The 21,595-nt window shown below is 40.2% G+C and overlaps 1 protein-coding gene across 3 annotated transcripts in view; it reads right to left on the bottom strand.

The window, feature by feature from the left end:
* Positions 1–969: 969 nt before the first annotated feature.
* The window catches only part of ATXN7 (ataxin 7), a 90,304-nt gene continuing 69,678 nt past the window's right edge, over positions 970–21,595 (bottom strand). For all 3 annotated transcript variants that reach the window (XM_054076485.1, XM_054076483.1, XM_054076484.1), the window contains 8 exons: positions 13,363–13,615; positions 12,428–12,690; positions 11,625–11,707; positions 9,638–9,903; positions 9,023–9,221; positions 7,863–7,984; positions 6,636–7,593; positions 970–5,142 (listed from right to left, as the gene is read on the bottom strand). In XM_054076485.1, coding sequence (XP_053932460.1) covers positions 5,125–5,142; positions 6,636–7,593; positions 7,863–7,984; positions 9,023–9,221; positions 9,638–9,903; positions 11,625–11,707; positions 12,428–12,690; positions 13,363–13,615 — 2,162 coding nt within the window. In that variant the 3' untranslated portion in view covers positions 970–5,124. The remainder of the gene's footprint in view (positions 5,143–6,635; positions 7,594–7,862; positions 7,985–9,022; positions 9,222–9,637; positions 9,904–11,624; positions 11,708–12,427; positions 12,691–13,362; positions 13,616–21,595) is intronic.

The raw sequence follows: 21,595 nt of genomic DNA on the forward strand, positions 1-21,595 counted from the left end.
GTCTTCAGTCCACGCAAAAGGTAAGTTAAACGTAGAAATATCAGAAGTGCTCATTATAAAAAGGCAAAGCAGAACCTGGTTGCTGCCCAACCACCCACTTGTATCTTGTAGGATTTATTCTAAATACTAAGGAGAAGTTTGGAGAAGTTTGGAGAAGTTTGGAGAAGAGGAAGAGAAGAGGAAGAGAAGAGAAGAGAAGAGAAGAGAAGAGAAGAGAAGAGAAGAGAAGAGAAGAGAAGAGAAGAGAAGAGAAGAGAAGAGAAGGAGAAGAGAAGGAGAAGAGAAGGAGAAGAGGAAGAGAAGAGGAAGAGAAGAGGAAGAGAAAGAGAAGAGGAAGAGAGAGAAGAGAAGAGAAGAGAAGAGAAGAGAAGAGAAGAGAAGAGAAGAGAAGAGAAGAGAAGAGAAGAGAAGAGAAGAGAAGAGAAGAGAAGAGAAATGGAAGCATCACCATGGATGCAGCCGTAAGGTCCTACGCCATGAGCACAAGCAGTACTGGATTTACCAGCAGCTCCTGAAAAGCTACCCACCCCCACGTGGATCGCAGACAGAAAAAAGCCTGCAGGAGCATCCAGCCTGCGGCACGCACACACCAGCCCCTTTCACAACATGGAGGATGCTTTTTTGGGGAGGAAAAAACAAATTAAACTGGATCATTCAATATCCTGCATGTGGGGTTGTGAAAGCCGCTTTGCATCGTTCTACTTGGAAAACCACATAAAGCATGAACCGTAAGCAAGGAAACGCCTCTGCCCATGGAAGACACTACGGCACCGACCCGGCAGCTCTCCATCCAGGTACCAGACCCACAGTGTGCTCGGATCCAGCCGTGCTGCCGCCTCTGCAGCCGCTCACACCAGGCTCCAGGATGGGGCCAGAATTTGACCACATCCAATTCTCTGAAATCAGTTCACATAGGCACCGACACAGATCACGTTGTCCTTTAATGGTGAATGATTTTATAATGAAGCAGAAACATATGATGTTTTCCATGCAACCAACCTCATTTATTGAAAAGTCCTAATTTTATTGCCTTGTTTAGTAACATGTTTGTTCAACAAACTAATCTTTTTCATGAAGCAAAGCACAACTTTTTCTTATAAATAGTATAAATTATTTTATTTACAGAAACTTGTTACAAAACAAATAGACTATATATTTACTTTTCTTTTAAATATCCAAAGTAATTTTTCTATCCCATGACATTTGTTCATGTACTGTACAGCAGCCAACACCGAGTTCAGCTGATCAGATGCTCTTGATTACGTATACAAATTATCAAACTATTCACACATTTTACACAGGAGATTGCTTTTAGAACCAGGCTCAACACTGAGCAAGATGCTGTCGAGGCCTACATTCACATTGACGTTGTGTAGTGCTCGTTTTAAAATTATCTTTAAAACATATAATATCTTGCACAAAAGGTAAAAATGATTCTTTTCTGCTGAGCAGTGAAACATTTGAGAATCTTTCTAAGCCCAGTTCCCTCCTCCAGGACAGAACGAGTGAAAGACAAGAGAGAGATTCCTTGGCAAGAGAACTCTTACAGGAAGACAACTGCCTTAGAAATGCCATTTGGAAACCACATCTTTGTTTTTTAATGGTTTTAAGAGGTACTTACTTGTGTTTTTTGTTTTGTTTTCCTGGAATACCAACTATTTCGACCATTCTCTAAATCATTTCATCCATGAATGAATAACTCCCTCTCCCTCCCCCCAAAACGGGAGAGTTAAACAGACTGCAGGTTCAAACCACATTTGAAACCCTTGGTGTTACATTAAATATGAGCCATCAATGGGATTGTTCCAACACAAGGTATTCGAATTAGAAGATTTTACAAAAGCCGCCAGCATCATTCACTTTTTTTTGTCAATTCATCTCATTAATTTCAGAATATTTATATATATATATATATATATGTATGCGTGTCCATATCTCTACACGCACCCATAAATATATATATATATGCACACATACATTATATAGAGGTGGAAAAAGCAAGCTCCGAAATTTCAACTGAACATTCAAGTCTTTTAAGGAGAAGCTGTCTAAACAGTCCAAGCTTAAAACGAGTTATATCAGGCACTTTCAGTTTTCCGTTAGTTTTAAACCACGTGAGACCCACACAAATGCGCACGCACACACACGCACACCGACACTAAAAAAAAAAAAGAGAAGCAGTTGTGTCACTTCACTGGACGTGGTCTGCTGGGACTCAGGCAACCAAGAAGCAATGCTGGATCGCCCGCTGCGGCCCCCGTCCCGCGCACAGGCTCGTGCCACAGGAGCCGGCCGATCCTTCGCACGGATCCGCTCCCGAGACATGGAAAGGGACACAGCTTTCACAAGAGGGAGGCATCCCTTGCGGCGCAGAGTAGGCATGGTAACTATTGGCTTGGCAGTGAACCACTTCAAATTATAAAAAGGTATTTGCTTTTTTTTTTTTTAATTAATTAATAAATAAATACTAGATGATCTCAATTGTACCAAAACTGGATATAAGAAAAAAAGACCTGTGCAAAAATACATATTTAAATATGTACAATCAATTAACAAAATATGTCTTCTGAAATAGGGATACTTCAATATTTATAATAGAACAAGAAATTCCAAAATAAAGATACAAAAGTATGGTTTTTTTTTTCCTTGTATAATTCTTTGTTCATCATTGCAGCAATTTTTTAGGTTAAGAAAACTGCAGGAGTCGTAACGAGACGTTGGAAAGACTATAAAAACTGTATCTCTTAAATTAATACCAAAATCTGTCTAGAAACAACCCAGCCACTGCAAATTCAATTTTGCAAGGAAAATTAAATTTAAGCTTTCTAATTATTTACAGTAAGAACTACGTGACAATAAAAGCTTCAGGAACGATGCTCTATGGTTTAGATCTTGGTTACAAGCAGTATTTAAGCAGGTCAGTTCTCAAGGGCAGACAGAATTTACCATGTTCTAACTCTTGACTTCCAATGGCTTCAACCCATGCGACGCAGGCGACTGCAGACTCCGGCTCTCTACGAGCAGCCATCGGGAATTCAATTTTAAACATATCTGCGTGCTATCGAAGGAGCACGAATTTGCCATTTATGTTTTCAGATCAACGGAACTTTAAGAGAACAGAGGAGAGTTTGATCACAAACTCGCCAGCATTCAATCTTGCCAAATCTCTGTTTCCTTTGCCTTTGTGCCTACCAAGAGTCAAACTACACCCGCGGCTGGCGCTGCCCTGGAGGGGAAGCTCTGCCCCGGGGACTGCATCACAGCCTGGGTCTCACTCTAAACGTGCCGGGCGTCATATGCTTTGCTTTCTCCATGAGGCACATCGCTTGGGTTCCCGTTACCTTAAACCAACTGCGGATCTAACAATCCTTTCACAGGGCATCTTAACCAAATACAAATCCTTTTGTTCCTGAAAAGTTGTCTGGGTTTTTTTTTTTTTTAAAGTTTGCATAAAGTGTGTTGCTTTCTCAGCATGATCTTCCCTATTGATTCAAAGCTAAAGTGTCTGCATAGAGGCTTCTTGTTGTTTTGCTGTATAACAATGACTTTCTAGCAAGAACTGAAAGCATCATTAGGTAAACAACTCAGCAACTGCTACTCCGAGTGGCTTTGGATTCCCTGATGTACTGCTTGCCTCCAGAACTGGGGAGAGGCTGGGCTGCGCCAACCACCGGACAGGCTCAGATTGTCTCATCTCAGCAACAGCTGGTGCCCCTTTAAGGCAGAAAAAAATACCGTCTCACTTAGGAATTCATCTTCCTTTGCTTTGCCCCCTTAATAAAAATTTAGTCAGTTTGAGACTTTATCTGATGTATCAAAACTGAACCAAAACACCCAGGTGAATCAAATCATAAGACAAAAAGCCCTTTAGCAGAATTCATTTTTGAGGTGTTTTGAAGCAAGACAAAATAATTTCAAGAAAAACTGACTGGACTGTAGAAACAGTGTCAAGCCCCTTTGTCCGCAAAGCCGGCCGCAACGTTGGCACCTTAGGGCGAACTCTGCGTCCAACTGGCCTTTAGTCCAGAATGCAAACACAGGATCTCACCGAGTAGTTGGAAGCGTAACAGTTAACGATTCCATTATACAAACACGGCGTAAAGAAACTAACTTCTATGGGGTTTAGAAAACAGTTAAATACTTTAAACACTTTGTTTTAGACGGGCTATTTTTACCGGCTGGGAGGCAAACCCAGCCTAATGTAACCAATAGTTGTTTTTTTAAATAGCAAAGGCCTAAGGTATACAGCATAGGTCAATAAATACGTTCTTTGGGCATACAGTTTTAGAGGTTAATTGCCTTTGTCCGTTTGATGTTTTTGGATTCTTTAAAAAACAAAATTAACTTCTATTTTTTCCTGCAATCAAATCTCATTCAAAAGAATAGAAAATAGGTTTTGTATCATGCAAGTATGACATTTTTATACTTGTTTTCTGAGCGATGGCCTCAAACAAGTTCTTTGTTTTTTCCTGTTGGATTTGTTTTGTTTTGTTTTTTAAACTCCTGATAGCTTCTTATCCCAAATTACTTGCAAAAGGCTGGGCAAAACACAGACTGTTTTTTGAATTGTGCTATTTTTATATTCCATTACAGGAACATTGCTATAAAAACACTAAAGCCATTTTCCCTTCTTGAGGGCTTCTTTCCGTTGTGCCTCACACACTTTTCCCCTTGTCGCGGGGTCCTCTCCATTGAGGGTGTCTGTCTGGTTAGCTATCACCTACAAAAGACACCATCAGTATAAAAATAAGTCCACAGTAACGTTTATTTCCCCCCAAAAAACATTCGCTTGCCCAGCCCATCTATGTCAAATAGTGGCAAGAGGATGGACTCCTGTAAGTAAAATCTCACAGGTTTGTAGCCAACAGTCCAGACCACTGTTAACACTGATACGAGCAATGATGTGGCTGAACTTCATCCAGTGTCCATTTCTAGTATATGCGCTGCTACAGACATGGCTTCAGGGAAATTCCTTGTTTAAGTGACAGTCCAGTAGATTTCCACACCTGAGGACCATGGGAAGTTGGGAAAACTCAAGGCATCTTGGAGTCCAGAAATCCAGATGGAGGTTTTGCTTGTAGTGAAAACTGTCCAGTTCGTTTCTCACCATGGTGCGTTCAGCTCTCAGGGACGTGCCTTTGGCTTTGGAGCAAGCAAAAGAAAGAGAGGGATGAGTGATCCAGGCTGTTACAGCAGCTGCCCTTCCACGATATTTTGTGGATAACAAAAGCGTAATTTGGGGAGAATCAGCAGGCACAATGCAACCCTGCTAGCGGGTGGTTGGCTTCTCCGAGACTTGACAAATGTCAGGCTAAAGCTCTCCAAAGTTTATATTTCAAATTATATTTCTCCTTTATTTATATTCCACAGCTGAAACAGTATATCCAACCCCAAATTTAGCCATCTGAAGGTTTTTTTTGTTACCGTAAACACAACACAAAGGTGAAAATCTTCCTCTATGGCTGAAACTGAAAACTAAGAAACCATTCTGAAAAATCATAGAATCGTTTGATTAGAAAAGATCTTTGATATTAAGTCCAACCGTACCTGTCCACTACTAAACCAGATTCCTGAGTACCCCATTTACCTATCTTTTAAACCCCTCCAGGGATGGGGACTCCACCACCTCCCTGGCAGCTGTTCCAGTGCCTGAGAACCCCTTCTGTGAATAAATTTTTCCCAATGTCTAATCTGAACCTGCCCTGGTGAAAAAAACTCTTGCTGATGTCCTAGCTCTCCAGGTACACAGATTGCAGGTTATTAGCACCAGAGGAAACAAAGTTTCTTGGGTTTTTAATCTCAAAAAATCTAGTTCTAGAGCTACTCCCCACAAAATTCCACCCTCTACTCTCTCCTCAACCTGTATTCAAATTATCTTGAGCCCTCCAAGTGATCCCCTCAAAGTCAGTTTGAACAGTGTTAAGAAGAAGTCTGAGCTACCGGTTTCTAAATTCTCTTTCATTCTAACTTACCAAGAACTTTCTCTCCCCATACACTACTTTTCCAGTGTAACTTGTTTAAAAAAAAACAAACCCCCAAACTAACTTTTAAAACAGGATCTTACACATTCATGACATCTGCTTCCTTTATAGTAAAACTGTTTGCTTTACTGACTCAAAAGGTTTCTAACTTATTTATAAGATTTAATCTCTTTATTACTAAGAAGTGAGTCAATGACACCTTGGGATAATAGGCTTATTTTATCGCAGTATCACAGTTCTGTTATAAGCATCATTATGTTCCACTTTGTAGACTGATGCAGAAACAAGAAGCTGGGCTGAGACACGCAGCTCAGCTCCACAGCTGCCTGGCAAGACTGGCTTTTAAAACTATTTTTTTTTAAATGTGAGACTGAATTTCATCTGACAGCAACTCCCAGGCAACGCCTAGGGAACTGGAATGTCGTATTTAAGGTTACTTTGAAAAAAAAAAGCTACCCTTTATGACAGCGTTTATAAAAATCTTGTGTAAATGTACTATAAAACCACTCCAAACGAGTAATGGACAAATCAGAGCACCGCATTTTAATCAAATAGGATCTGGAACTGGCCAGCTAATAATCAAGTGACCACACGCAATATAAGCATGTGGAAAGGCATGTTCACACTGGCTTAGCTCAAGAAAAAATTTCCTACCTGATGAAAAAGAGAGTTGTTCATCAGTCCTTGCGTCCCTGGGATTGCACCAGTGTGTTTCGTATGAACATTGTTCACTGATGTCAATTTGGCAACTTTGTTTGACTTGCTGCTGCTGCTGCTGCTGTTTATGCTGCTTGAACCAGGTGAGCACTTTCTTTTCTTTCCTATTAATTTGTCGAGGGAAGTATGTGAATGTGAAAAACTGCTGTGCGAATTCACAGTCAGCTCGCTGGACTGATGAACGAACGGCCCTAAGGAGAGCGTGGAGTCACTGCTGTTCATCATCACACTCATTCTCTTTATGGATTCTGCAGGGCTTCCAGTCGGAGGACCCCTCCCTGATTGGTCATGTTTGAGGCTAACAGAGTTAGCTTTGCTAGTCATACAGTTGAGGCCAACGCTGTGGGACGAAGCTGTCACTGAGGGATGATAGGAGGTCCCCGAGTTTCCAGAGTTAACCACGCAGTTTTTTCTAAAGGACTCTGTGGAATGAGAAGGTGCTAGCAGTGCGGAACTGTTTTTACGCTTCTTTCCTGAGCCGCTGCTGCTACTGACGCTGCCGGGACTGTTACAGGTGCCGCTGCCAGCAGAAGATTCCTTAGGTTTAAAAGATTTGCTGGATTTCATTTTCTGAGGTTTGCTGGGCATAGGTGAAGGTACAGAGGAAAGCACTGTAGGTGTTGAAGGGGATGAAGACACTTGTCTTGATTGCATACTGCAGACAGGATCCACTGCACCCAAAGCAGCAGGATTGGCATTTAGTGTCGTTCCATGTGATGGTACCGATTTATTATTTAGAGAGACACAGGAAGGAGATACCAATGCTGGCGACGACATAACCGTGGTGGGCAAGAGGAAACCTGCTGCACTGACACCATACTGTGAGGCAGGCATCGAGTTTGTCCGATGTGGTGCACGAACTGATGCTGTGTTACTGGATGCTGGAGGAATCTTCCTGCAGGTGAAGAGAAAAACAAGCAAAAACCTACGTAGTGACCACTCTTTGGAATGATACCCAGACTAGTAATGCTAGTGACTTGGGTTGATCTTCAGGTTGATTAATTAAATCAAGTTAATTGTTACAAAAAAAAATACAAAGCATAAACTATCAACCTTTGACCCAATTAATCTGAACACAAGATTACTGCTCTTTAAGTAGAACCACCGGCTTCATGTATTTCTACAAATACCAGCAAGAATAAGAACTCTTTCACTTCTACTCACTTCCACATCTGTGAATTAAGATGCTTCTCCAGCATGAAGTCAAGTGCACATCGAATATGGTTCCACCGCTTGTCAAACACGTAATAACCTCTTCCAATTTGCCGGCTACCAAATGTGCAAAACTGAAAAAACAGATTTTTATTGGTGTCTTCTACATTCAGTAACAACTCTCTGAATAACAATGAATACATATTGCAAAATGAATATGCTTTTAGATGATTAAATCAAGGATAAAAAAATATATGTTCTAATTTTTATTTCTATGGGATAACAACTACTTAAAATTCTCGGCCTTGGTATACTGGGATAATTTTCTTCCCATCTGATACTCCCATACTTACAACCAAAAGCAGTGGTCAGATTTGAATCCCTCTGATTAAACAGGGAAGGATAGCAGTGTGTGTGTGTAAAAACATAATATATATTTATGACATCTACTCCTGAGGAGCTATGAGCTACCAGCTCATAGTCTGTTTTGAAAAAAGGAGGTAACTTGAAATAAAGGCCAGGCAATAAAGCTTGTGCTTTTGGTTAGACTAACTAACTTTCATCAAGATTTAAATATTCATAGAATCATAGAACGGTTCGGGTTGGAAGGGACCTTAAAGCTCATCCAGTTCCAACCCCCTGCCACGCGCGGGGACACCACACACTGGATCAGGTTCCTCAAAGCCTCATCCAACCTGGTCTTGAACACCTCCAGAGATGGGGCAGCCATGAGTTCCCTGGGCAGAGAACATTAAAAGCACACATTTCCTTTACAGTGATGACTGTCACCTTGAGCAAAAAATATGTGGTTTTTTTTTTTTGTGTGTGTGTCTGTGTGTGTGTGAAAGTCTAATAACAAAATGTCACTATTCACATGTTCTTATTCCAGAACTACAGCCCTTTAAAGCCAATACAAATTCAATCTTCAGTATTTTGATATTTTGACTTCTTTTGGATTGGGAAAGTAAAGTCCAAACATGTTTCTTTAACACATCTACTTTGCAGCTACACTCAAGCCTTCACTGCCTACTAGGTAACAAAATAATTTTCTTAAAATCTAAGAAAAAATAGATCAGACATCCAATAGAAAACCAGGCTCAAAACCCTCCAGTAATCTGTTCCCATTTTCAGAGCCAGCGAGAAACCAAGGTTAACTTTTACTGAAAACATACCGCGGCTGGTTGAGGATGATGACCTGAATAATGACAATCCAGTTTTTCAACAGGCTCTTCTTTCTCATCACATTCTCCCTCATCGCTGGATAACCGAGATGCTGGCTCAGCTGCAGGCAAGGGAGGGTGCGGGGACTCGTGGACAGAAGGAGACTCACTCGGGGCATTCCCACTGTGCTGGGCTGGACAGCCTGGAGGCCTGGGAAAGGCAAGCAGTAAAGAGGTCACTGAACTAAGCCTAGTGAAAAATCCAGGCTTAAGTGCTTATTATTCTGACAGAAGGAAAGCTACATTAACAGATTCCTATATCTTCCACTGTCTCACCACACATCTACCAAGAGGAACAACAGAAGGCATGGTGCCCGTGGAAAAGCAGCATTGCCTAATCGGTGCCGAGTTGCTTTCATCGATGCAAGTTCAGCTTTTCCTCTTTCAAACACCAGACCCTCCTTGCCACGACTTACAGCTCAGCTTGTAATTGCTAATTGCAGACAGTTACCAGGCCCAGAGCAAAATCACTGCCCCGTCTAACAGATCCACATTGTTTTTTCCAAATACACCTGATCAGGATACCAGTATTAATTTCATACCTTTGGATCTGCAGATCTTTCTTACCTTGGAAGACTGGGGGGGTGAGGTTTGGGTTTATTAGGTAATAAAGGCTTTGATTCTGTAAGAGTAACTCCATGAGAATTTTGGTGCAGCTCCTGGGAAGTTTTAGTAGGTGAGGGATGTGGTTCCCTGAGAGGGGGCATCTGCTGATGATGATCCGAATGTCGAAGAAGTTCCTTTTCCCTGGTTTTGCTTTTGTGCTCAGCTAATAACACATCAAATCGTTTTCTTCGACCCTGTACTGCCCTCCGCTGGGTTAAGGAATGTGTCTGCAAAACCATGAATAAATCATTAATCCCAGGCTATGAGATATGTAGAAATTAAACAGGCAAAACATGTGTCTAGAGCTCTAGATTGGAGAAAACCATCACACTCATGGTTTGGCAATCAACAGAAGAATACTTAGAAAACAACCTTTAAAATTGCTTTGTGGATGATTATATCCCTGTCTGATACAAAATACTAACAACCAGCAATCCAGTAAAAGGCTACTTTCAAATTTCTTTTTAGAAAAGAAACTATCCACGTTCTCGTCAGGTTAAGACTAGAATTGAAAAGCTTTTTACATCAATTTTTTAATTGCCAACTAGCACACAACCAAAAATACAAAATATTTACTTTCACTTCTGAAAATATTTAACACAATGGTGTTTAAAATCAGACTTTTAATGGGAGACACGAAAACTATTTACAAAAATACCTTCCTTTCTTCTACATACTAATGTATTCCTCAAAAACTAACGCAATCAAATAGATATGAAGGAATGCAAAAACATACAGCAGAATCCAGTCAGACAGAACTCAAAGTCCTTTGAATGTCCTGAATGCTACACATAGTAAAATGTGTATATGTATTTATGGCACAAATTCTAGGTAAATTGAAATAGATAGACATTATTTTTCTGAATCATTAAATCACATACAATATCTGTTTTCATATAGCATAAAAGGATTGACTGGGTTCATTTCAGTAGGTAAAAACTATCACTACATAATTCAGACACCAACAGCAATTCCAAAAGCCATTTTATGAGTAGGTAAAAACACAAGGAATTGCAAGAAACTTTTTTTTACTTCCTTTCTCTTTTACACTTTTGATTTGCCTAGTTCTCTCACAGAATCTTGAAGCTTTTCCCCTCCTCTATTAGCAAAACGATTGCCTCCCCCTGGTAATTCCAAAAGGGCAACATGTTCAAGTTCAGTTCCTCCGGGTCATTAGTACCAGCTTTGTGCACCTTTGTTCCGTAGGTGGTTGATTTACCAGAGGCTGTCCCTGCTGACAGTTTAGCTGCTTTGCAGGGAAGCAGCTACCTGTTACACAGCTGCAGGGGATCTGGTGTGTTGCATCCTTGGGACTAAGCAATACCCTCTGACCCCAAGATTTTTCAGCCAGAGGACACATTTCATCTGATGGAAAGTTTTTTATTGGTTGTTTAATGTAGGGTTTGACCCCTAGGCAAACTTTGTGGCTTTTTCTGAAGACTCATACATACACGCTGGCTGTACCTCAAGCAGCATTAGCGTTTCCTCAAACACCTCCCCTAAGTATCTGCTGCAGACACTGCTGGGGGCAGAGGGGAGAGTTTGATTTATTTAAATGCTGCATAAACCAATTATACTTTTAACGCTCATGAGGAAATTTAAAATTAATGTTCTATGACCCAAAGTTTATCCCCAAAAAGAACATGCAGACCTCCTACTACCTACACATGGAGCAACATAATCTACCTGTCCCATGCTGATATCCATGTTCACAGGGATTATACAAAACCACAAATCTCAGGTTACTTTAAGAAATATGTTTTGGAATAAATAATTCACTGAACTTCAAAAACAATTCCTTCTTGGTTCTGGGCAATGTGTTTTGAGAGGTACCACTTACAGTGGTCATCAGTGACAGCAAACACTTGTAGTTTCCTGCTTTCTGTCATATTCCTTCGGAAATTTAATTAAAACTTCACATAATCTTATTCCGATTATGATATCCTACCTTGCATGTCAAAGACCTAGTACAAGGTTTCCTGGTTTCCACATCAATGACACCACAGTATATATCAGGATCAAATTCTCTCTCTGTCAAAGGTAGATGGTATTGAGAAGTTATCAAAAACATTTTTAAGCACTAACATTTATTTTCATTATAAAAATTGACTAAACGTAACAGAGGCAAATGCACAAATAAAAATACACGATAAAATTGTACAAATACATTTTTCTCTGCTCTTGGCAAGTTCATGATGTGCTGAAATACAGATCCCCGGTTTACAAACAGAACGGAGAAATTTACAGCTGTACGGGACCCCAAAGGAGGAGCAGGTCCCGCGTGTCAGGTCAAGAGGTCACCATCAACATGAACTGTGACAGAAGGTGGGGTTCTACCATTCTAGTGTCACTCAAAGTCACTGTATTTAAAAAGCGGAAAGAGCAGACCGGGTTTACATCATTGAGTTTGAGGTGCTACTTGTTCTGTTTTCTATGGACATTTGGACCTTCCATGTAGAAAGAAGGAAAAGAAAACCTAAAGACAGTAAGAGAATGTAATTTTAAACTATTAGAACTGACAGGCCATTGAGGCCTCCATGGTTTCTGAAACCAAAACTACATTTCAATGTCTTTGCATCCTTTAAGAGTATGTCCAGTTATAGATTTAAATTCTAACACGTAAGACACCTAATTACACATTAGTGTTACAGAAGTGTTTAATTTACTTCTGACACTTATTTCTATATATTCAATATATGTATTTCTATATTCACATTACTAAGAGGAATACAATAAATAATAAACAATTACCTGACAATCTTTTATGTAAAAATTTCCTGTTATTTGTATTTTCTTCAGGTTTCTTTTCCAAAAATGGAGGCACAGAGAGAAGACCTTTACCATTCAGTATCTGTCCAGGGGAAGGCAAGGGTGGCTTTGGTATTGAGGGACAATTAAGGCCAGTCTTTATTGAGGAACTCACAGTAGTAGAACAAGTTGGACCAACAGCAGCTTTCAGTTGGGCACCATCTATCTTTGGATGAATCTTTTCCACTTTGACAGATGGAGTCATACTGTTATTTATGAAAAACAAAGGGGGTGAAATTGAAAATTATATTCATAATTACAAAAAGTACATAAAACATGTTGTTACTGAACAATACTCTGATCTATTCACAATGCAAATGCAGACCTTCCTCCTTTAGTCCTAGTTACCTTACTCTAATCTTTTTCTATTTTCACATTTTCTATGATATCTATAATCTCTTCTTTCCTCTTTTTCCCCATTTTCTTATAAGTATTTCAGAGAGTCATCAGGGACTTCAGAAACTTATTTGGATTCACAGATACAGCTATCACCAAAGCTATGAGAATGGGCCCATTATATCCAGTAAATTACATTACCAGTTCTACAACCTCACCTGTGCGGGTGAAAAATCACCTGAATCAGAGCTAAAACTCCCTTATGACTAATCTGCATACGCAGACTAGATCAAAGAATTAAGAGTCTTTAGTAAAAAGACCTTTATTTACAGTGATTTATAATGCAGTTTGCAAGAGTTCTTGTTCAACAGGGTCATGGGTATTACCTATCACCTTAGACTAGGCTGCTGGAAAAGATCTAGACGAGTTTAAAGTGATTATCTCTTAAACCAAAATCCCCTCAAAACAAAATGAAAATGTTTTGATATAGCAGTGTCCATGCAAGGAATGACATTTAGTTCATTGGCAAAACACATACTCACATTTTATCATGGGGAACTTTGTTATGCTGTACCGGATGCATTAACCTGTTGTTTCCGCTGATCTGCAGCTTGTCTTTGGGCGATTTCAACAACTTGGAATTTGATGATGATGCACTAGTACCTCCACTGGATGAACGATTGCTCCCACTTCCACTGCTTCCTTTGTTTTTTGAAGGGAAAGATGAAATGAGGGAAAATACTGAAGAGGAGGGAGGAGTCAAAGGCGGCTTGCTGGAGGAGCTGTGTCTTCTTTCTGAAAAGAAGGGAAAAAAAGGGGTTTTAAGCTCACATATAGAAACAATTCTTAAATACTTCACGTTGTCATTTACTCCATTAACACTTGTCCTTTACTGGCTCGGGAGGTCCCCTGCCACACACAGAGCATAAAGGATTCACATCACACTGTAAACCATGAGGCTCCAGTCTTCTCCAGTCCCAGTCAGTTATGGGAGTCTCTTAACTTTGGGAGCTACATTCCTCAGTCACTAAAGCTTAGCTTTTAATAACACTCCCAGTTTCCTTTCCACCTTAAAGAACAAGAAAGTGAGAATCAAACCTATGCCTCAGATACACAAAGCAAAGGGCCACCCTCCCTCAGACCAACCAAGTTTAAATATCAGATTTCCTCAAAGGATAATGATTATCTCTATGTATGTGTCCTAATGGTCAAAAGCCAATATTTTAACTTCCACTTCATTACAACCTTTTGGTATGGTCTACCAGATCTCCAGTATGGAACACCACTGGGAGCAGCAGCTCAAGCATTGACCTGCACTGAGTTTTGGGGTATTGTGGGGTTTTTTTGTTTTGTTTTCCTCCTACTAATTCTATGAACTTTTTTTCATAGTATGACTAGTTAAGGCATGATTTCTATTTAGGAAAAACATCAAAAAGAGCAACAGATATTCTTCTACAAAAATAAATCACAGAATCATAGAATGGTTTGGGTTGGAAGAGACCTTAAAGATCATCCAGTTCCAAACCCTCTGCCATGAGCAGGGACACCTCCCACTGGCTCAGGCTGCCCAAGGCCCATCCAACCTGGCCTGGAACACCTCCAGGGATGGGGCAGCTACAGCTTCCCTGGGCAACCTGGGCCAGGGCCTCACCACTCTCATCGTGAAGAATTTCTTCCTAATATCTAATCTAAATCTTCCCCCTTGTCCTATCACTCCACGGCCTCATAAAAAATCCCTTCCCAGCTTTCCTGTTGCCCTTTCAAGTACTGGAAGGTCACTATAAGGTCTCTCTGGAGCCTTCTCTTCTCCAGGCTGAACAACCCAAATGCTCTCAGCCTGTCCTCATCGCAGAGGTGCTTCAGCACTCTGTTCATCTTCTATTGGAACATTTGCATTAAAAGTGGTCAGGTTCTATCTATGAATATGTTGGAAAAGAAATTATTTCATTAACATTAATATATTGCTAGTACCATTTCTGTTAAAATAGTGTACATTATAAAGGTAGTTCTTTGGAACAATGAAACAAAACACTCAGGAGTTACAGGACGCTCCCAGCTCTGTCTGCACAGGGACGTGTTAATTGACTGTTTGCTCCACTGCTACTCGGACACCTGTGATTCCTCGAGGATCTGTCTAATCAATACCTGCCCAAGAGACATGTCCCACGTAAGTACATACAAACCACAGATCTAAGAAGGAACCAAGAACTGGCAGGTCCATCAGAAAGGCACTTTTCTCTTTGTCAGCAGTAATACCTCTTTGTCAGCCGGGTATTGTTAAAGGTGCCCAAAACCAGCACGGATCAATCCCAGGATCAGCTTACAGATTTTGACTTAAGCTTAGTTAAACTGTGAAGGCAGCAGGCTACTCATGACAGTACAACAACTACAGCCAAGAGGAAACGTCAAGTCCAGTGCAGCCTGTACGGAAGTCTGTAACACTCTGGAAAATGTAAATCAATACATCCGCGTCCTGACCTATTTCCCCCCAGTCCTAAATACAGCATATGCTGCTCAGATGATGACCAGCCAGACTTCATTTGTAGCTGGAAGCCATCAAAGAAGACAGCACCAACCCTGCCCCGGTATCATCAGGCACATCACCTTCTGCACAGATCCGGCAAGCAAGGCTGCAACACAGTGCAAAGATGAGGGGAAAAAGTCAAGTTGCTCCAGTGGTGCAAGAGGAAGGTGTAGAAGCCTAACGCTGACAAGGCAATTTCTTATGAAGGTGGGGAAGCAGCGTTTTAAAAATGTTCATTAGCTTGGGGAAAAGAATGGAAAAGCACAGAACTCAGACTGCAAAACTCCAGTCAAGAAATTATCTTTCAGACTGATCCAAATGATGTGTGTTTCTCTGTTTCACTGCAAAATGGGTGCAATCTACCCAAGGAACCTTCAGCAAAAGAGCCCTCATTGCTTAATTAGTCTTTTTCGAAAAGCTCTGAGAGGTCAGGTGAAACGCCCAACAGAAATACATAGCAAATGCTATGTATTCCCATCTTGAGAAAAAACGGCTTTAGCATTATGGTATTTAGAATGACTAGTTATCTGTGATGTTCTAAATTATCTGCTCAGTTTTCTAGAACCAGATGCCATTGAAGAGTTTGTAAGTGAAGTATGTTGGCATATTTACATTCTAGTAAACTGCTGTGCTTCTAATATGACACACTGCTAATTGCCAAATGTCTTTTTATAGTACAGCAAGAATCCCTGAGCAACCCAGATAAGTTACTATTTGAGGGCCATTAGTTCAGCGATGCTACACCCTGCGAGATTACTCTGCGAGATAATGAGAAAAATTGCTCAATACTCTTCCACCTTCTGTATATTTAGAAAATCCAAAGTCCACGTTCTTATCATGGTTACAAATAATCTCTAATAAACCAGTGGATGACTAATGCAATCTCTAGGAGTTTGTTTTGATTAACACTTTTTTTGAAGTGAGAGAGGGTGTTACTTCCTCGGCAAAAACCTGGCAGATGAGAAGAGACTAGAAATAGGACTAAATACCTCCTTGCATGTCATCATTAGGAATGAGCTCGACAAAATATCAGTCAAATTCAAATGATATGAACAATTCTTTTCTGGAACTTGAACTGGCACTGTTCTCACACTAAACGGAGATGCTACTGACTGCTATTGGCATAAAGGTTTCATAGCATCAACCTCAATACAAGTGTGTTAATGCATAAATAAAGTGTTTTGAACTCTGACAGTAAAATGAAATGACCTAACAGAATGAAGGCTCATGGCTGATCACCCACCAAGATTACAGACCACCTGCCAGATAGAATTTCTATTCTACAGACAGGTATAGGATTTGGAACACACACACACACACAGAGCACCAAATGAGCTTTTTCTAGAGTTCTGGGCAATTTCTGAAAGAAATACTATCACACTGTCAGTCTGTGAAACCTTCACTCACTCCTGTGTGTAACCACACTTGCGTAGTTTATCAACAAATTAGGAAGACTTTTCAGCTAATTTTTTGCAACCTGCCTGGACCTGTTTTCTGTTGACTTGTCGAGGTAGGGCTGCTACCAGGATTTGCTTATATTTAAATGTTTCACTCTAGTTACAAAAGTCACGGTTTTATGTGAAATCTGCTTAAGGTCTGTCCTGCAAACCATCTGGATACTATGGATGTCTTGCCTTCTTGGAGAAAGCTGATATTATCTTTGAAGCCAGGCATATTTTAAGCAATGCCTACTTGATCTAATGAATGTATTAATTGACAGACTGACATAGTCTCTTAATGGAAAATTACTACACAAACTGTCACTGAATAATCAAGACCACCATGCTTATTATGCTAAGCATATTATAATGATAAATTCTACTAATAATCTGCCAATCTAAACCAGTTTCCGTTAGCCATTAGCTCTGACTCAGACTGAAAACATTTCAAAATATAATTATCTCCAGGTGTTCAGTTTTCAAGTTTTAAAAGTTAACACTCCCATCCCTTTCCTTCACGTAACAACAAAAAATTAAGAGCAACAATACTATTAAATTTTTTCAAAACATTCTTCCCAGGTATGCACTTAGATCCCAAAATCTAGAAAGTATTTTGTACTGTTCACTCTCTCTGGGCATCAATTAGTAGCTTTGGGCAGCAATTACAAGATGTACAGATCAAATTTCATAAACCTTTTTTTTTTCCTGTACTGATTTCTTACGTAAGTACTGGGCAAAAAGTCAAACTGACCTGTGTCAGAGCTTGCAGAGCCACACTGAAAACGAAGCACAACCATTCAAACTCAGTTAACATTCAGAAAAACATTTTAACATAGGTCAGCCTAGGTGTAAGAGTATCATTTGGACGACAGAATTAAATACGTATATTGAAATAAAGCACAAAGATGTATAAGTAATTATTATTTCCTCTATATCTCACCTAAAGCAAAAACATTATAAAAGTGCATGATAAAAATATCTTCTTTTTCTCATCACACTGAGCTACTGTTCGCCTTGTCACTTGAGAAATGATTCAGTCATATTAAAATAAACACCTTTAACCTCAGGATAAAACTTACTTTCTGTGATTATGACTACTTCATTTCTAGAGTAATTGTGGACAGTCCATTTACTTGATCTCTAACTTCTCCAGACAGGGGAGATTTAGACTGGATATTAGGAACTATTACTTCATAGAAAGGGCTGTCAAGCACAGGAACAGGCTGCCCAGGGCAGTGGTGGAGTCACCATCCCTGGAGGTATTTAAAAGACCTGTAGATGTGGTGCTTAGGGACACACATTAGGGGTGGGATTGGCAGTGGTAGGTTTACAGTTGGACGCTATGAGCTTAAAGGTCTTTTCCAACCTAAATGATTCTGTGACCAGATGCATGGTGTGACAGGAACGCACAGGCTGGGACACTGCTAGGGAAGGGCACTTCACCAGGGCTCCAGATTTTGCTCAAAAGGGATTTTAGTTCCTTTGGTGCAGCCCTAACCCAAACGCCTGTGTTGGGCTCTGGTGCATTCTCACTCTGACCTCACCATGACAAAGAAAAAAATCAGATCCATGACGGTTTCCCAAGGAGAAACTTGGGAGCTAAACAATCACGGGCACAGAAGGCAAATCACTCTTCCTTTGATGGCATCCTGGCAGCATGTGGCCGCTTGGAGCCATTGCCTCTGCGGGATCGGGAACTGCTGCTCACTCACTCACTGCTGCTTCATTATCCCTCTCTAATCATGGGGTCTGGATACCAAGGATTCTGCCTTAATCATCCACCGATGTCCCTTTAATCATCCTATCAGTTCTGTTTGCCCAGTAAGTCAGGACGAGGTCGCTCCACCTTCCTTTGCACGGAGTTAAAATTACACTCTTAGCTGAACAGACAGCACCTAAACAAAGTTGTGTTTCACACTCCAGCAAGAAAGTTAGAGAAAAAAATATTTACAGAGTCCAAGTTATCAGTAAGCAAGTCTGCCAAGGCTTGACTGGCACCAGTACAGCCTGTCACGTCTCCAGGGAGAATTGTTCTTACTGTTTCATAAAACCCCACTGCTTTGCAACTGGCAGCTGATATTATTGTTTATCACCCACTGTTAGCAAAACCACGAAGAGAACGTCATGTTTGCTTAGGGCACTCTGTTCACAGAAAAAGAACACTGCAGCAGAAGAGAAAGAACAAAAGAAAAAAAGGGAAGTGTATAATTTACATGGCAGCACACCAAATGTAAGTCAGGGTGGCACATATGTAAGCACTATGTTGCTTTATGTATTTACACTGCTCACCACAATGGGGTCTTCCTTACCTTGACCAGAACTCTTCACTATTATATAAACAATTACTAGTTTGGTGCAAAAACAATTGCTTTTTTAAACCATCAACTTTAAAGCAGCATAATGTCAACTTGGAATAAAATCTATTAATCAAAATAAGAATCATTAGAATCTATGCATTTTTTGCCAACAAGAAACCAATCTGTTTATTCCAGTGGCACAGAATTCTGGAGTCCTGGAATGGATGAATTCTTTGAAGGTGTTTTGAGATGCTGCTTTGTGGTGGAAAACTTTCTCTTGCAGGAAGTTGTTAAGGTGGTTGAAAATGTGGTAATCAGTTGGACAGAGGTCTGGGGAGTAAGTTTTGCTGCTGCCATTGAAGAAAACAAAGGGAGTAGCAGAAAAAGATTTTCACTTCTAAGATTCTGAATGCCAAGTTCAATACTTTAAAATTGTGTTTCAAAAAGGAGATGATCCTGTATCTATAATTCAGGGTATTTAAGTGATCCTATCAAAAGTGGTACAACCACAGCGTCGCCAGGACGATGGTTTAAGAGCAGAACACTAACTGGGTGGGAATGTCCATCTCTGCTATGATAACTGCTGCAAAACAGCCCCAAACCTAGCATACCTCCCTTGATCCCCAAGATTGCCACCACAGAAAGAGAGCAAGCAGCAGATTGCAGACAGAGCTATTAAGAGCATAACAAAAAAATAGCAACACTAAAATGTATTTCAATAACTTACCAATTCAAGCACACCCCTTTTTCCACTGCTGCTGCCTCTCCACGTCTGTTCTTCTATCAGTTTTTCCACTTTGTTACTAATACTTTCAAAACCCCTTGTACCTGTGTAGTTCTGTCATTAATTTTCATAGACTCTTCTTTAAATACATGGGGTTTGCTCCTGAGAGACGTCAAGCCAATACATACTGTCACCCCAAGCACACAGACAGACCCAGGCTTTGCTGTGTTGTGCAGCTCCCCTCAGTGCAGAGGCAAATCAGAATTGGAGACATTCCTGTCAAATTGGTTTTGGCTATTCAGAGCCTCCTCAGCAAAACTCTCAAAAGCAACATGGGAAAACTGATAGAAGCAGGACATGAAATTATTCACGGACAGATCCACAAGCAAAACGGAGCCAGGGAGACCAAACACTAGGAGGTCCCCCATTGTCATACAGAAGAGGATGTTTTCCCATCCTTCTCCATCCCTTTCTTTGCCCAAATAAACCCAAACACAAGGGCTTTAACATCTCAAGAAGACCCCAGCATAATATCGCAGAGCAAACTACTAGTACATGTTCCTGAGTAACTTAACAAGAGGTGGGGAAGGAAAGGACAGATTTCTCACCAGGGAACTGGCCCTGGACCTTTTGGTCAGTAGCTGTCTTGTAAATCTGTCAAGGGCTGGAATATAAATATTGCAAAGTTATTACAGAAGGACAGTTGAGTGTCTTAGACAGTAATCGGGCCATGGAGAGATTATAACATCCATATTGTGAGCACTAATCTCTGTGTAGCTTGTTGATGACATGACAATACCCGCACCGTCTGATTAAAAAGCAGATATCAAATAAATAACTTTTTGCTATTAAAATTGTTATTTGGAAAAAACTTTGGAGAAGCTACAGTGATGATAAACAAAAACATCAAGCGAAGGTAACTCGTACGGATTAGCGTTGTACCAAGACGAGTATGGTTCAGCCACCTCAAAAATATAGCTGGAAAACTGTTGTCTTACACAGGTTTACTCTGCATGACATTAAAGAAAAGCTTCATTTTTTTCCAAACAAGCATAAGGCAAACTTAAAAATAAAAAACATTATTCCAAACTTTTTATCACAAGTTGAATAAAGAGAAGTTTAATGGAGAACTCTGTGTTGAAAGCATAAGAATAAGGAATTAAGGGAAGAACCACGAACGTCTGATTTTCTCTCCCTCTCTGCCCATTCTCCACCCAGAAGCCAGGTTTACACCTTTAACACCATGTTCTTCCCCTTCAGCACCAACAATGCTCCTTACAAGACCTTAGCACACAGTATTATAATATTGTGTAATGCAATGTATTCAGGTAAGTTCATGTACCCAAACGCCTGTCTAGCTTTCATCTTGCTAATGCTTCTATTCACGCCACAATCAGGAATTTTAATGCTTTCCCCTGTAGCTATTTCTTTACATGCAGCAAATTTTAATCATTGTATGTTGACTGTCAGACTCGGCTCTGCTACAAAAAAAAATATGCTGACATTGAAAACTTGCTTATAAGCTGTTAGTGAACGAAAATACAAAGAGGGTTAAAGGCTAACTGATAAAGCTCTGGGGTGTAAAAAAGATGGATGTAAATTAGATGGGTGTAAAAAGAAAGGCCTTGAAATGGAAAGTTCTCCATATGAAAGCGATCAAGAAGAGTGAATTGACTTTGTTTTGAGCAGGAGAATAAGAGGAAGTATCACAGGATATATAAAAATAGTAGGAGCAGCTAAGAAAATCATATTCTTTGGTTCTGTCAATAAGAAACGACAGGATAGAAAGAC

The sequence above is a fragment of the Cuculus canorus genome, chromosome 11, assembly GCF_017976375.1.
Source record: "Cuculus canorus isolate bCucCan1 chromosome 11, bCucCan1.pri, whole genome shotgun sequence".
In the NCBI taxonomy this organism is placed as follows: Eukaryota; Metazoa; Chordata; class Aves; order Cuculiformes; family Cuculidae; genus Cuculus; species Cuculus canorus.